The sequence below is a fragment of the Lissotriton helveticus genome, chromosome 3_1 (genome assembly GCF_964261635.1).
Source record: "Lissotriton helveticus chromosome 3_1, aLisHel1.1, whole genome shotgun sequence".
NCBI classification, from domain to species: Eukaryota; Metazoa; Chordata; class Amphibia; order Caudata; family Salamandridae; genus Lissotriton; species Lissotriton helveticus.
In genome coordinates this window covers 44,088,536-44,105,237 of record NC_136061.1, presented here as the reverse complement: position 1 = coordinate 44,105,237, position 16,702 = coordinate 44,088,536, and the positions used below count along the sequence as shown (strand labels likewise).

At 45.2% G+C, this 16,702-nt stretch overlaps 1 protein-coding gene across 1 annotated transcript in view; it reads right to left on the bottom strand.

Annotated features, from left to right (window-relative positions):
- Positions 1 to 16,702, bottom strand: part of RETREG2 (reticulophagy regulator family member 2) — a 132,178-nt gene that overhangs the window by 48,746 nt on the left and 66,730 nt on the right. The window contains exons 5-6 of the mRNA XM_078679192.1: positions 11,580 to 11,664; positions 2,827 to 2,964 (exon numbers count right to left, since the gene is read on the bottom strand). Of these exons, the coding sequence (XP_078535318.1) occupies positions 2,827 to 2,964; positions 11,580 to 11,664 (223 nt within the window). The remainder of the gene's footprint in view (positions 1 to 2,826; positions 2,965 to 11,579; positions 11,665 to 16,702) is intronic.

The window sequence follows — 16,702 nt, the reverse complement described above, 5'->3', positions numbered from 1 at the left end:
TACAGTTACACAGAACCGGTCTAGCTCTTGCCTGCTGCCGTCATGTCTCTTCCAGCATGCCCAAGCTAAAGGAAAGGTCTCAAAGAGGCTGGGGCATGCTAAGCCCGGGTAAGATGGTAACATCTGCCTGACAAACTAGAAGGGCACTGCTCGCAGGACGAAGATTAAAACCAAAGCGTGGAGTAGGACAAGCCACTGCACACGGCAACTGTGATTTCAGTCTGTGCTGCTGATGTGAGAGCAGCACCACCCAAGCCTGCTGCTCCCCTCCTCTCTGTCAACACAACACCAATAGCAGTCTGATGGAATGCCTTCTAGTGAACGCACAGTGATGGTAGACTGCATCACTCATCTGATCATACTTTTCAATCCCCCAAAATACAAGAAGCAATTTCAGACTGAATTTCAGGATCTCTGTGAGGAACTTTAAAGTATAGGCAGCAGAATTCTAATATTAGGAGAGTAACTTCGACATGGATTCAGATGGTACTTTAATCAGAGACCTCTGAAACCTACTTGTCGCTCGGGATTCCACCAACATACCAAATGGCCCACTCAACAATGACCATCTATTGAAAACACGCCCGTAACTGGTATTTAAAAATATGCAATCCGGCCTTTACTCTGGTCTATGGTCAGACCATGATTTGAATTCTCCATGATCACCCCTCTCGGCATCTGAAAGCACTACCACGCTGTCTCTACCATTAATCAAGAATTGTTAAATACCGTCCCCTGACCTGACCATAGAGCTCATGTCGGCTCCCTGATTACCATTTGCGTCAGGAATGACATCGAAGACTGGATAAGACTATTTACTTCCAAATGCTTCATAGCATTAAATCAACTGGTACTATGCAAAATACAAAAGAATTTCCATCAGGAAGAAAACTTTACAGGAAAAGATTAACACATGGCTGCCCATCTTGGAACACAAAAGCACACCGGTGGACAGGACATGGCGAAAAATTCTATATTCCAAACATATGTTACCATGCAAACAACACTACACCCACTATAAACAAGATGCGCGTACTACAAGGGCCAGTTTTTGTAGCAGGTGTATCTGGTCTGCCTTTAATTAATCATACAATTTATTTAAAATAAACAAAGAATTCACACTAAATAGTGAACATGAAAATAGAGTAAGCCATTTATAATCATTCTGCAACAGGCTGGTTAACCACATTCCAGCTAAAATAAAAGAAATTCAAAGCCATATTGAAATCAAATAAATGTAAGTATGCGGGTGCCACACCAGAAACTAATCTCATCTGTTCACAAACCGACCTCTTGAATTGGTATCAGCTCAGGGTGTGATCGATTGATATTCAGCTTTAAACCATTAGGATCAGTAATGATGCTAAAAGAACGCATGACTGAAAGGGCCAAGAATATCACTTGCACAATGAATGCCTCGCTACAAAAATAAATGAATCCAGAAGATAAAAGAGAAGCAAATTGCTACTTTCTTTGTTTAAAACAAATAAATAAATCCGCTCTCTCAATGTCAGCCAATTACCACTTCTCCCATTTCTGGCCAATATAAATAAAGGGAAAGTCTAGCAGCAAACACAAGATTTCTTATATTTCCATTACTATGGAGTCTCTAACGCTTAAGAAGAATGCCAGAGACTCATGTCCTTCTCTTGAGTGGGGTGCTCAAGAGGTGCAATAGACCAACCCTATAAGTTATAGCAATACCTTATCTGGAACTTTCTACGTGGGTTTCTCACTGTGATAGAATTCAATATCTCACTGACATCAGTGTATAACCACAATGTTCATCAAACACAAAGTTTGATGATTCAAACCCGGATGACTACCCTAGTAGAACGCATTCCTACCCCTCTTTAGGTCTTAGAAAATCTACTCTTCATGACATTGCCCCGGGAAGATCACTGAAACAGGTCAATGCGGTGTCTTGGTAGCAACTTAGATGTTCCTGCTAAGACATCAGACAGACTGCAGTGTTAGAAGTAAACGCCTCTCTCACCTAGTCATTATCCTGAAGTGAAGGGACTACCTCAAATCCGCATGCGCTTCCCCATTCTCCAGCACGGGGCAAGCACTAGCCACTGGGATGCTACTCGAGGCTCACATCTTAGGTATCACTGGACTGCACAAGGATGGTGAAATGACCGAACAAATACAAGTTTAGTTCAGTAACTCAGTTTGAACTTATGTTGCAAAATTGTGAGCTACCTACTGAAAGACACTACGGATATCAACTTCCTTGCCGAAAATGGTTAACCCACAAATGACCAGTTTTAAAATGGCGTCAATAGTGGAATGGAGAGACATCTCTTTACCGATGGAGGATCAATATCTTAAAACTTTACAAAAGTGTAACAAATGGAAGGGCGTCTTCCATAGGGGAAGAAACTTAAGAAACTGGTCATTTAGATAGACAATACAAGTAAAAAAGGGTGGCTTTAAATTTACAGGAAGAGGATCTTCAAACCCAAGTGGAAGCCATGTTTTTGGAACTGATTTGAGAGGTGTGCAAAGTGTGCATTTTCAAGGGCAATGTAGATCCACGCCACAGGGTAAGGCCTAGAGAGAACGCACTCTACCCGTGCTATAGGTCAGTCACTTACAGACTGCTAACCTGCTAGAAGTGATCACTTTGGTATTTAGTGAACGGGTCTCAAGGCGGATGGCTGACTTTCATCCCCTAATATTCAATGATGAATCATTCTTGTGACCCTCAGAACTGATTCACAGAGGAGAGTCCCTTTTTCTACCTGTGCAAAACTCCCTCCAGTCCACCAGGCCCTCAAATAGCTTCCTTTATCCAGCCCCTACATGCTCAGAGGTACTTACTTCTTTTTTCATGCTTGTGATGCTGCGTTTCACCCTTCATGGTGTAATCCAGCTTCATCAGAATGGGCTCCAAGCCTGTGTACATCTTCTGGATCAATTCCCGATAAACGACCAATGGCCAGAGGAGGACACTGAGCACTGGAAGAGAGTGGAAACTGTCAATGGAGAAACAACACATGGTAAGAAACAAGTGCCACGCTTAATTCAGAAACCCACAAAAAAGGAAGCGATGATCTATTTTATAGGTCAGTCGGAGGCCATTATCCACTCTCAAACGTGCTTCCAGAATATAGTAAGACAGTCCCACCGTCGGACATGTTAACCTCTAATGGTGTGGTCAGTTCGGTGTCTTTACTCCGCTAACTGTGCCCTTCACACCCATCAAGCAGTCCAGGGCGTTAAATGAGCCTCAACTAGAATTCTCCACATGACCAGTCGAATGTACTCCTACTACCGGGGATTACAAATACTGCTGTTGTATAGAGAGCAGAGTTGCTATCACTTAAAGCTGCACACACAAGATGGAGACACATCTGAAGCGGAGCTGGAGGACCTCTTGTACTGCAATGTCATCCACCAGTATGAACACAACAAATCAGGGTTTGGCTCGCAATAGCAGTCTAGCTGAATGTCTGCTTGCATTAAGACTGGAAACAATACATCCACAGCAGGCCGGTCTGAGATTCTTAAGCTACAAGAAAACAAACTTAACTACAGGATCGTTATACAGCAGCAGAATGACAAGGCTGGGGGCATACTGACTGCTGGGATCTAATGAAGAAAAAACATTTGAAGTGCCTTAAAAAAAAAAGTAACCCCAAAAAGTAAAAATTTTATTATCTTGTCTTTCAAAAGAGCCAATGATATAATATTTAATAGGCAGTCTATGAGAAGAGATACCGGCCATATTTGTGGTTTATAAAATAAGCACACATGGACCTTACTGTAAGTGTGCAGGAGCTGGAAGGCGCTTCAGTAAGTCGCCTCTGCAAAAGCCACTGCAGGCCCTGGGATCACTCCTGCATTGCTTCTGTAGGCAGAAGGGAATACGCCACCTGACTGAGTGGTGGGTACTTTGTTTCAGAGAACCACCACCACGAGCCGACTTTAGTCCTAAGGTGTGGATCAGTTTGGTGGCCAGTTCCACCCCCCAGAGGAAGCAGCGTGCCTCGCTAGTGTTCAATTTAGGACCACTGGGTGGGGCATGCAGTAACCTCTAAACGGGCGGGCCTTTATGTAAATGCAGAACAGCCTTCGGACAGACAATTAATGCCAATAAAGCTCCGCGGACCTTGCCGTAGCGGAGGTCGCCCGCATCCGCAAACACAGAACAGGGGGAAGAGCTTTCGTCTACATCGCGGCCAAGACCTGGAACGAGCTCCCGGTAAACATCAGACGCTCCCCGAACCTGCACACGTTCAGGAAGGACCTCAAGACCTAGAACGAGCTCCCGGTGAACATCAGACGCTCCCCTACCCTGCACACGTTCAGGAAGGACCTCAAGACCTAGAACGAGCTCCCAGTGAACATCAGACGCTCCCCGACCCTGCACACGTTCAGGAAGGACCTCAAGACCTGGAACGAGCTCCCGGTGAACATCAGACGCTCCCCTACCCTGCACACGTTCAGGAAGGACCTCAAGACCTAGAACGAGCTCCCGGTGAACATCAGATGCTCCCCTACCCTGCACACGTTCAGGAAGGACCTCAAGACCTGGAACGAGCTCCCGGTGAACATCAGACGCACCCCTACCCTGCACATGTTCAAGAAGGACCTCAAGACCTGGCTCTTCGACTGATCCTCCCTCCCCATGACGCCAATGGCTAAATTGTTCTCTTAAGTGTGTGGTTTCTTTGTGTCATGTGCTCTGCTATGAGCTTTAGGTCTGCATTCTGAAATGAAGAGTTAACCAGGCTGAAAGAGTTGGGAACTACGCTGAAAGGTCCATTAAGACTACTAGAGATATGATGCTCAAAGCAAATGATAAAACTCATTGTAAGAGAACAATTCCTCAGAAAGGTATCCTGTGTACTAATATTTCTTTGTCACATACAATGATTAAGAAGTCTGGTATATTTACAAGGATCTTATACACAATTTTCGGTATATAGACGGATAATCAAGAAGTATTAAAGTCTACTCTGAAGTTGCATTTCTTGTTCGCAATTTTTGTTGAAAATCTGAAAATGTAGACACAACCTTTTTTGGTCTGATGCAATAAGAAAAATGTTGCTCTGCCTTGGAGGTCTGATTTTCTGCGAGTTTAGGTTTTACATAGAAAAAAACCGAACAAGTTACTTACTTTAGATAATGTTCTTTCTGGTAGATACTCTATCTAAATAGCTGATTACTCCGCTTTAGAATATCCCCCATGCATCAAACTGGATCTGGAGAGTTTTTAGCACTGCTCCTGTGCCTCAATAGGTGGCATCATGCAGTATTTATTTATTTATTTATTTTTTAAACCTGTACGGCGCAACAGCTACCCAAAAAAGGTTTCCCGGCACCGAGACACAGCACAGAAGAGTGGCAAGGGTTCGCAGGGTCGTCCTGGTTATTGCTTGAACAACCAGGTTTTGATGTTCTTTCTGAACCTAGCGTAGTTTTCCTCCTTGCGAATATAAGGAGGGAGTGCGTTTCAGAGGGTAGGTCCTAGGTGTGGAAAGGATCTCCCTCCCATTCTTGAGAGTTTGAACCTAAGCACACAAAAGTTGGCTGCTGATTGTGACCGTAGGTTGCGTTTGGGAGTGTAGGGATGGGCTAGTGCTAGTAGGTATTTTGGTGCAGTGCCCTCTTTTATTCTGAACATAGAACTCAGGGCTTTAAATCTAATCCGGCTTTCTACCCTGAGCCAATGCAGGTCACGTAGGTAATTCGAGACCCTGGAGGTTTTAGGAATTCTACACAGCAGCCTGGCAGCTGAGTTCTGGATAAGCTGCAGCCACCGTACTACAGCTTTATTTGAGCCAAGGTACAGGATGTTACCGTAGTCAAGCCGAGATGTAATCAGGGCATTGACTACGGTTGTTTGGGTGGAGATGGGCGGGATTCAGAGGATTTTCCTCAGCCACTTCATGATGGTAAAACATAGGCCGACGACTTTGCTGACCTGTTGTTTCATGGAGAGGGAGCTATCCACAATGACCCCCAGATTGCGTACCTGGGTGGCTGGTACTGGGAGGTTTCCCCATCAGGGAAGGCCAGTGGGAGGGGTTCCACAGGTCCTGTTGTTTCCCCAGAAGGAGGATCTCAGTTTTTTCTCCATTTAGTTTCAGCTGGTTTCTAGTCATCCAGCTGAAAATGTTGTGGAGACCTTGTACAGAAGCAGTGCTGTGCGACTACACGCTGGTTCTGTACCGCCCTGGAAATCAGATATCAGTGTTTTAAATAACTGTTGATGAGAATGTGCCCACTACTAACTTAGGATCGTTTTAAATGTTGAAGAGGCCATTCCAAAGTGAGGCTGGAGGGCAGTAAGGACTTTGCGTTAGCAAAGATAAGTATCCTGTTCTGCTCACAGATACTTTTAACCTCAGAATCCTTAAGTTTAGAATAGATAACGAAGCTGCGTCTCTCGAACTTGGAGGATCTGTGGAGTGGACTTAGTTCAAAAGTCCTGCAGAGCTGCACTGGAGATGGTATCCTTCGTAACCATTAACTTTAAAATAGATAACGAAGCTGCGCCTCTCGAACTTGGAGGATCTGTGCAGTGGACCGAGTTCAAACGTCCTGCAGAACCGCACCAGAGATGGTATCATTCCATCCAGCTCTGGCTGTCAAGGCAGGAGTGATTTGTGAACATTTTCAGTGACTCCTCAGTCATAGCTTGTCAGATGTCAAGAACAGGCATCCCTCGTGTCAACACCTTTACAGGAGCCTTGGGGGAGGGGCTCTCAAACCCCGAGGAGCCAGTGCAATGCAGATCTTAATCCATACGACTGTCCACATTGCAGGATCTTCTTCACAGTGCTCCCTCTCTTTACTACAAAAAAACGTGCAAGGAACGGATCATACACGCAATTGGCTTGGTATGATCTATGTAAAAACACCAAGCACTCTGGGGTACAACTGGTGGAGCCTCTCCTTCGCTTTCGAGGAGTGTGGGGGGATTGAAGAATTCTGGCAGAGTGACTTATTGCCTAGTGTGAAAGGGAGCCAAAACCTTTATTAAGGCGGCTGTCCGAGTTCTCAGCACTAATTTGTTTGGCAAGAAGGTGAAGCAGCACAGTTGCACTGACAGTGCCTACAATTTACTCACGCAATAAGAGGGCGAAATTGCAATGAGGAAGACAGCTTTCAGGGGCGCAGCAAAAAACTATGCATAGGTTTGAAGGATGTACACATAAGAAATGTCCCCATATCGAATATACCCTGCGCCACCTTGGGGTGTAGATACCGCTTACGATCTTCTCAATATGTGTGCTCTAGCATTCAGGTGCTCCGCCAGGTGGTTGGCCGCTATAAAGATGTTCTTCGTCTCCAGCACACATCCAGAGACTTAAGGACTCATCGCACAGAACTCAGTGCCCTACTTCGCCTTGCCTGTTGCAATACTACGGTAATATTTTTACATAGATCATACCAAGCCAATTGCGTGTATGATCCGTTCCTTGCACGTGGAAATTCTGACCTCTGAGGCGGAAAGCCGGAGGTGTGCTGCTCGAATTCTTTTAAATTTGTGTTATGTGTTTAACGTGATTTTAACTTCTGTGCACCTACCCTGAGCTCCTTTGGGGCACTTTCGCCATACTGCCACTCTGCTATACCCTACAAACAGCGGATTTTAGCGCTGTGTTGCAGGGTAATATCCACGGCCGCCATCGCTGCTGTCACGCGGGGACACGCCCACCCGCGAGGCCACGCCCCCTCCCTATCTACTAATGTGCTTTCCATGCAAGCGCAGCGGACGAGCGCAGCGGGAGCGCCGTTTGCGCGCCGAAGGCGCGCCTAAGGCAAGCCCGTCTGCGCCCGTCCGCGCCTGGCCCGTGCCTAGGGCCAGTCCCCCTGGCGAACAGTCTGCTTCTGGTCGTATTAACTGGACCAGATCCCAGCTTCTGCATTTAAAGCCTACTACCTGCCCGTCCTCTCCGCGCTGCTGTCCCTGCCATCTGGAAGACGCCCCCTTCTATTGTCCACATTGCAATTTCACCCTCCCGCCATGGAGCCTACGCCCCTCTCCCTGCCTCAGCCTGCCCAAGCGCCTGAATCATCCTCTGACGCTGAAAGCAGGTTTGATTAACTGTCGTTCCCTCCCCAGTCATTCCAACGAGATCTGGGCGTCAATTGTATCGGACGCCTGGGATATTTTGTTCCTCACTGAGTCATGGCTCAAAGACACCTCTGACCCTGATATCCACCTAGCTAGCCCGCCGGGTTATCTCTTTAAGGGTATCAACCGTGAAGGGGGCAAAACAGGAGGCGGTCTTGCCATTATCCTAAAATCCCATCTCAATTTGTCTATTACCAAACTGACGAATATCGGGATGATCGAAGCTATGTATTTCACTATTGCAGACACTGCGGCAGTCGTCATGGCGGGTATTCTAGTCTACAACCCTCCTACCGCCTCGACTCTCTCTTTAACGGCATTAATCCACCTGATGGCTGATCTCTCCCTCAAGCACCAACATTTTATGGTGCTCGGAGACTTCAACCTCCACGTGGATAATTCTCTTTGCTTAAAAGCCAACTCGTTGTTGGAAATGATGCAGAGCTTGAACCTGTCTCAATTAGTCAAGGGTCCAACACATACAGCTGGGCATACACTTGACCTTATTTTTGCCAATTTCTCTAATATTACAGTCCATTCCTCTCTTCCTCTTACTTGGTCAGATCACCATCTTGTCCCTTTTGACCTAGAGATATACTCAAGACCCACACCCACTGTCCGTGGTAAAGAGCTGGGAAGAAAGTGGCATAAAGTTACCTGTTCGACCTTAGATCCTTTATTTGATTATCAGCCGGACCCTTTGTCTAGTGACATTGACGATAATGTGTCCAAACTTAATTCCGCACTACTTCTTGCTATTGACTCCATCGCCCCCCTTAAACCTATCACCTCCGCTCGAACACGCCCTTCTGCCCCGTGGTTCTCACTGACCCTTCGAGAGGAAAAAAGCCGCTGCAAATTACTAGAACGCAAGTGGCGGCAGAATTATGACCCCGAATCCAAAGCTACTTACAAAACTGCCTTGAGAAAATTTCTTAAACTAAAAAAAGTCACCATGAGAGATTATTTCTCACTTCAAATCTCTAAAGCTAAGAACTCCTCCAAAACCATTTTTAATATTGTTAAAGAGTTTGTAAACCCTCCCGCCAGGGCTTCGCAGAACCCCTTTAGCCAGGCTCTATGTGATGGACTGTGATTATTTTCTAGAGAAAATCGATAAAATTAGTACCTCTTTCCCTGCTGAGGAACACTTCCCGGTTCCTCCTGACCTGGCCCCGGAATCGGCTTCCCTACAGTCTTTTAACGAGCTGTCTCATGAGACCGCACTCAGGTTATTCACCCAGTGCAGATCAGGTTCGCCTTCTGACCTTATTCCTGCCAAGGTCCTGGGTGACCTAGCCCCTATACTGGCTTGCCCCTTTCTTTCTATTTGGAATGCCTCCCTCCATCATGGCATATTTCCATCTATTTGGAAGGAAGCTCTCCTAGTCCCCATTTTGAAAAAGCCTGATGCCGACCCTACAAAATTTAACAACTTTCGCCCCATCTCCCTCCTTCCCAAACCCACAAAAATTCTGGAAAAGGCCGTTCAGCTGCAACTGACAGAATATCTTGAAAACAACTCTTTTCTACACGACTCTCAATCTGGCTTTAGAGCGGGCTTCAGCACCGAAACTGCTCTCTTGGAAGTAGCTGAGACCGCCCGTGAGTGTGTGGATAGGGGCGAGGAGGCAATGATGGTCCTCCTCGACCTATCCGCCGCTTTTGATACGGTTTCACATAAAATCCTTCTTAACCGTCTAAGGCAGGCTGGAATTGGCGGCTCTGCATTAGCCTGGGTTGAGTCATTCCTCACTGGCAGAACGCAGAGGGTGGCGCTCGGACCTTTTAAATCAGAGGGTAAACCCCTGCTGTGTGGTGTTCCGCAGGGCTCTGCCCTGAGCCCTCTGCTTTTTAATGTCTATCTCGCTCCCTTGGCTACAGTGGTGGAGTCCTGTGGGGTCAGGGTGGTCTCTTATGCTGACGATACTCAGCTGATATTCTCTTTTAGAGACCACTCTGACTCCACCTTTGCCAACTTCCGCCACTGTTTGGATAACATCTGTGCCTGGATGACCATCAACCACCTTAGGCTTAATACTGATAAGACAGAGGTCTTATTTTTTAACCAGAAAGTTCCAATATCCCCCAGCCTGTGGTGGCCCACAGCGCTTAACCCCCCGCCCTCCCCGGTCCAATCAGCACGTAACCTTGGCTTTCAGTTCGATGACTCACTCTCCTGTAAAACGCAAATTAACAAGGTCACCTCAGCCTGCTTCGCGAAACTTCGCATGATTAAAAAGATTTTTCCTTAAATCCCTTTAGACGTCCGTAGAACTATCACTCAGGCCCTCATCACATCCCATTTAGATTACGCCAACAGCTTATATGCTGGTGCCCCTCAATACTTGATTGATCGTCTCCAGACCGTGCAGAATGCGGCAGCTAGACTGATTGGAAATATCCCTTACCGTCAGTCGGTTGCTTTTTATTGCAAAGAGCTACACTGGCTCCCCATTGCAAGCCGCATTCAATTCAAGAGTCTCCCCCTCGCCTTTCGTGCCATCAACGGTCTAGGGCCAGGATATCTGAAAAAGCGAGTGGTAATATCTCAATCAGTGAGAACTCTGAGATCCAATAAACTACGTCTCCTGACTGTACCTCGCTTTAGACGATCTAGAATGGGCGGCAGAGGGTTCAGCGTGACGACTGCTAAACTATGGAACTGCCTCCCACTTGACCTCAGGTTTTGCCCTTCAGAATCCCTTTTCCGCAGTAAATTAAAAACGTGGCTCTTCTCTAGAACATGATTCTAGTCCTACATTCCTCCTGCTTCCCCTTTTTAGTCGTGAGTTCCTGTTTTTAGCGCCGGGACACCCCTTCGGGGGTAGCTGCGCGCTGTATAAGCTACTTAAATAAATAATAATAATAATATTGTCAGCGAGAAACTGCAACAGCCTCCTCCTAACAGAGGGATGGAAAGCCTTCAAGGTCAAAAGAATGGGCCGAAGCTTCCCCAGAATGTTGAGGAGCGGGCTCTCTGCTGGTGTCAGAAGCTCCTGAGCTCCACCTCCTGTAAGTGATTACCCACAACCGAGTACTGGTGCATCCATCATAAATGTGAGCTCTGCTGGGGAAGGGGCCACAGACTGCCTCAGGAGAGATGGGGATTGGTCAGCTACTATGGCAGATACTGAGCCATCTCCCTCAAGACCTGAATGAAGTCGGGAGGCAGCATTGATACAGGGCCTGCTGGCATTTTAAGGGCCCAAATGTGCCAATTGACGCTGCTTACACGGAGGGTACAAGAGGCAGGAGAAAAAGAAGCCTCAGAGCTATCCCCACTGAGACCCAGGACCAATGCTGAAACATCTAGATCGTAGCCCAAATGTCTAAAGAAGAGAAACCTGGGTCAGCAGTATCCATTAGACAAAAACACATCTAAACTCATCTACAACTATGTGAGGTTGTACAACAACCCGTTCGTAAAATATCCAAGCACAATGATCAAGATATCACAGAAACATAACCCAAGAATACTCACAGATTATGTAGGATATCATGATGCCAGGAACGTAGTGTCCAACCACAGAAAGGCTGAGGCAGCCTGCACAGACCGAGGCACAAAACTGGGGAAGAAATAAATTGAACAGCGTGAGCCATTAAATGTGGAACCGACAGACTCTACAGCCAGGAAAAGTAGTACAGCAAGAAATAGACTGAAGGGGGAATATATAGACAGACAGAATGTCCTCACAGTATGAAAAGAGAGGAGCCCACCATTGCTGGAATTTGAAAAAATTTATTCGGGAATCCGTAAATTGGGGATCAAGTCTGACAGACAGTTAACTTATAAATTTATTTATGTTTACAAAAAATCTCCTGCACAGAAATTAGCACCAAGGACAAAGGTGACAGCAAATCGGTTCTACACTACTTAACTGCTCACAAAGAGACTGTATTTTAATGTCTGTGCAGCAGGTATCTCATCTGATCTTAGAGCTCCTAGCAATTGTTAGGAAATTGTAGTAGCTGAAAGATAACTCGAGTGGTAAATGCAGCTCTGGGAAGGTTCTAGGTTTTGCCCAATAAGAGTTTTGAAACACAAAGCAGCAGAGAGAGTTAATGTGCCTGCTGAAAAGCACACTAACATGCAGATCACAATTTTGTATTTTATATAGATAGGTAAGTGGGCACCTTCTTTTGGCACTGCATCATGTTGTTACTTCCAAGTTCATAAGTTGCAGTCCTTCTAATATAGCACAGTGATATATGTAGCAGCATCAAGAATGTACATGCAATCTAAGTCACAGATATAGATCCTTATTGTTTTTTTCTCAATCTGTTATTCCCAGATTGCAACGAAGGGCTCCTCTGGGAATAAATAGTCTTCTTACTACAGACAACCCCAATCACTAAATTACATTTTATATCCAAACTATGTTTCTCCCAAATATTCACTCTTAACAGATAATTTATACAAGTATGGACGATATGTGATTCCTACACCTAACAACCATCATTGTATAAAGTAATATTTCCTCGAAACGGATTTACAAACTCATGATTTATTGTGTTTCTGTGTGTGATGTAAATGCTTCGATATCCTACAATGGGATGAGAAGCGCTATAAAAGTAAATAAAAAGTTAATTAGTTACAGCCATTTAAATCATTAATATAATTACAAATAAATTGTGCATTCTTACAGTGTATTCACATCCCTTACATACTGAGACTGAACTTAGTCAAAAGCCTTCACCCAACACAAAGTTTCTCCAAGTTACTTCTGAAGAGATAAGCTATGTGCCTTTGCTTCCTTCCATTGCAATCTAGGTATTAGGATCAGAAAGGTCCCAGCCAGGATGATACTTTTCCATAAGAAGGGCCGATTGGCTCCTTAAATCAGGCCTGTTTGTTTGTGCTATGCTGGAAGTGAAAATAAGAAAGACTCCTGGCAGGTTGGTGCACTAAATAAAATGCAGATAATGTGTGGGAACTGCTGATTTGGGTCCTGGTGTTAGAAAATGATAGCAGAAAAATTCAGCATATTGCCTTGGTCGGCCGGATCACAGATCAGGCCCAGAAATAGCAACTGGAAAGGCTCGATCCCCTACCATCTAGCACCGTCACTCACGATTCCACGCAGAAACAATATGTGAACAATGCGGTCACTGGTACATTTACAAAAGAGAGACTTTTTGAGACACTAATGCAGAAGGAAAATGCTACTTACCAGTATGCATCTGTTCTTAGCATTTAGAGCTGCAGAGTCTCACACTGAGCATTAGATCACCACCTGGTGTTGGGCTCGGATGATTGCATGTTGTCTTGGAAGAAGTCTTTGTAGTCACAAGATAGGTGACTCCTCCCTTGGAAGATAGTGCGCATGGGCATCGACTCATCCTTGTTTTTCGTCATGATGGGAAATGATGGAATAATAGTAGAAATAGAGAAAGGGATGTCCATGTGTGTTTATCTAATTAAGATAGAACTGGAACAGATACAGGTCCCGGAGAGGCGGGTGGGCGTGTGAGACTCTGCAGCTCTACATCCCAAGAACAGATGCATACTGGTAAGTAGCATTTTCCGTTCGAGGCATATGAGCTGCAGATCTCACACTGAGCATTGATTATACAGCAGTATTTTCCCTAGCGGTGGTCGCCAGTATCTGTTGCAGTACTTTGAAAGAGAGTTTTGAGGACAGCTTGGCCTACTGCAGCTTGCTGCTTTGCTTGCACATCAACACAATAGTGTTTAGTGAATGTATGTATTGTAGACCATGTTGCTGCTTTGCATATGTCTTCTAGAGGAAAGTTCCCAAAGAAGGCCATAGAGGCTCCTAGTTTGCGTGTAGAGTGAGCTCTAGGAGGAATTGTTAATGTATGTTTTGCCTTTTGATAGCATATTTGTATGCATTTTACAATCCACCAAGCAAATCCAGTTTTAGAGATGGGGTTGCCCTTATGTGGTGGTGAGAAAGCTACAAACAATTCTTTTGTTTTTCGAAAGGTTTTGGTCATATCAATGTAATAGAGAAGGGCTCTCTTTACGTCTAGGGTGTGTAGAGCTCTTTCTGCTACAGAGTCTGGGTTTTGAAAAAACACTGGCAACTCTACTGATTGGTTTAGATGAAATGGAGTAATGACTTTAGGAAGGAATTTTGGATTTGTTCTTAGGACCACTTTGTTACGGTGTAGTTGTAAAAATGTTTCCTGTATAGTGAAGACTTGAATTTCACTTACTCTGAGAGAGGTAATAGCAATAAGGAAAGCTGTTGTCCATGTGAGGAATTGCAGCTCATATTTGTGTAAAGGTTCAAAAAGGGGTCCCATGAGTCTGGTAAGAACAATGTTTAGGTTCCACCCTGGAGAGGGTGGTAACCTAGGAGGAATGATTCTTTTTAATCCTTCCATAAATGCTTTAATTGCAGGTACTCTAAATAATGACATATGTTGTCAATTTTGTGGGTATGCAGCAATGGCTGCAAGATGAAGCCTTATAGATGAATATGCTAGATTACATCATAGATGAATATGCTAGATTACATCTTTGTAAGTGTAGAAGGTAGCAGATAATATTCTGGATAGAAGCATCCAGTGGATCAATCTGATTGTTATTGCAGTAAATGGCAAATCTCTTCCATTTTGCTGCATAGCAAGCTCTAGTAGCTTCCTTAATGATATTCATACAGTCTGGTGGTAGGTTAAGGTAACCAAACTCTAAGACTTCAGGAGCCAGATCGACTTGGATCTGGATGTCTGATGTCTCCATGGTTCTGCGTTAGCATGGATGGTGTCAGACACAGCTTTTGGTGTGGAACTATAGAGAGTTCTAGCAGCGTTGTGAACCACGGTTGGCGTGCCCATGTGGGAGCTACTAGGATCATTTTGAGAGACTGTTGCCTTAGCTTGCGCACTACTAGTGGTATTAGTGGGAGTGGCGGAAAAGCGTACGCAAATCTGCCTGACCAGTTCATCCATATCGCATTGCCCTTGGACAACGGTTGTGGGAACCTGGCGGCGAAGGATGGGCATTTTGCGTTTGTGTGTGGCGAACAGATCGATGTCTGGATGACCCCACTTGTGAAAGAATGGTAGGAGAACTTGCTGATGCAGTTCCCATTCGTGAATCTGTTGTGTCTGCCGACTTAGCAGATCTGCTATCTGATTGTGAACTTCTGGAAGGTGTCCTGCTAGCAGATATTTTTTTTGGGGAATGGCCCATCTCCAAATGTTCTGTGCAAGCTGGGACAGTTGCAGAGAGTGTCCCCCCCTGTTTTTGAATGTAGTACATGGCTGTCATGTTGTCCGTCCGGATCAGGACATCTTTGTTCTGTACATGTAGTTGGAAGGACTTGAGTGCTAGGAATATTGCTAGCAGCTCTAGGTGGTTGATGTGGAACACTCTTTGTTGAGTGGTCCATTTCCCTTGAGTTGTATGGTGTAGGAGATGGGCTCCCCATCCTGTCAGGGATGCGTCTGTAGTAAGTACTATTTGTGGAACAGGCTCGAGGAACTGCTGCCCTCTGGACACGTTTTTGGTGTTCCACCACTGCAGAGCGCGATGTGTGCGGCTGTCCACCAACACCAGGTCTGTAAGTTGTCCTTGATCCTGGTTCCACTGATGTGCTAGACATTCTTGCAATGGGCGCATTTGCAGTCTTGCATATGGAACAATAAAAATGCATGATGTCACCATGCCTATTAGTTGCATGAACACTCTGGCTGGGAGAGAGTGTTGTGTTTGAAACCTTGTGACTAAGGCTTGAATGCTCTGTATCCAGGCTGGACTGGGATAAGCTAGTGCTGTTGCTGTGTTTAGTGTAGCCCCTAAGTATTGATGTACATGAGAGGACTGAAGATGTGATTTGATGTAGTTGATTGTAAACCCTAAGTTGAGCAATGTTTGAGTTGTTTGAGATGTGTGTTTGACACACTGATTGAATGACTTGGCTTTTATGAGCCAATTGTCTAGGTATGGGAAGACATGGATGTGTTGTCTTCTGAGATGTGCTGCTACTACTGCTAGGCACTTTGTAAACACTCTTGGTGCAATTGTGACCTCGAATGGAAGGACTTTGAACTGATAGTGCTGTCCTTCTTCTTTGACAAACCTTAGATACTTCCTGTGAGAAGGATGTATGGGAATGTGGAAGTAGGCGTCCTTGAGATCTAGTGTAGTAAGAAAATCGCCTTGTTGCAACAATGGGAGCACTTGTTGTAAAGTGATCATATGAAAATGATCTGAGTGTATATATAGATTGAGGGGCCTGAGGTCTTAGTGTCCCGTCCTTCTTGGGTATTAGGAAATACAGTGAGTAAACCCCTGTTCCTTGATGTTGTAATGGAACTATTTCTATTGCGTCTTTTAAAATCAATGATAGAACCTCTTGTTTGAGCAGCGTCAGATGTTCTGTAGACATTGGACGCTGTCTGGGTGGTATATGTGGAGGGGTAGCTGTAAGTTCTAGGTAGTAGCCATACTGGATAATCTGTTTTACCCACTTATCTGTTGTGATGGAGTTCCATACAGGTAGGAACGGTGTTAGTCTGCCCCCTACAGGAGTGGAATGCTCTTGGGGAAGCAGAAGGAAGTCACTGTTTTGTGTTGGTAGAGGTTCGATTATTGTTATTTCCTCGACCTCTTCCCTTGTTGTTGTTGCCTCT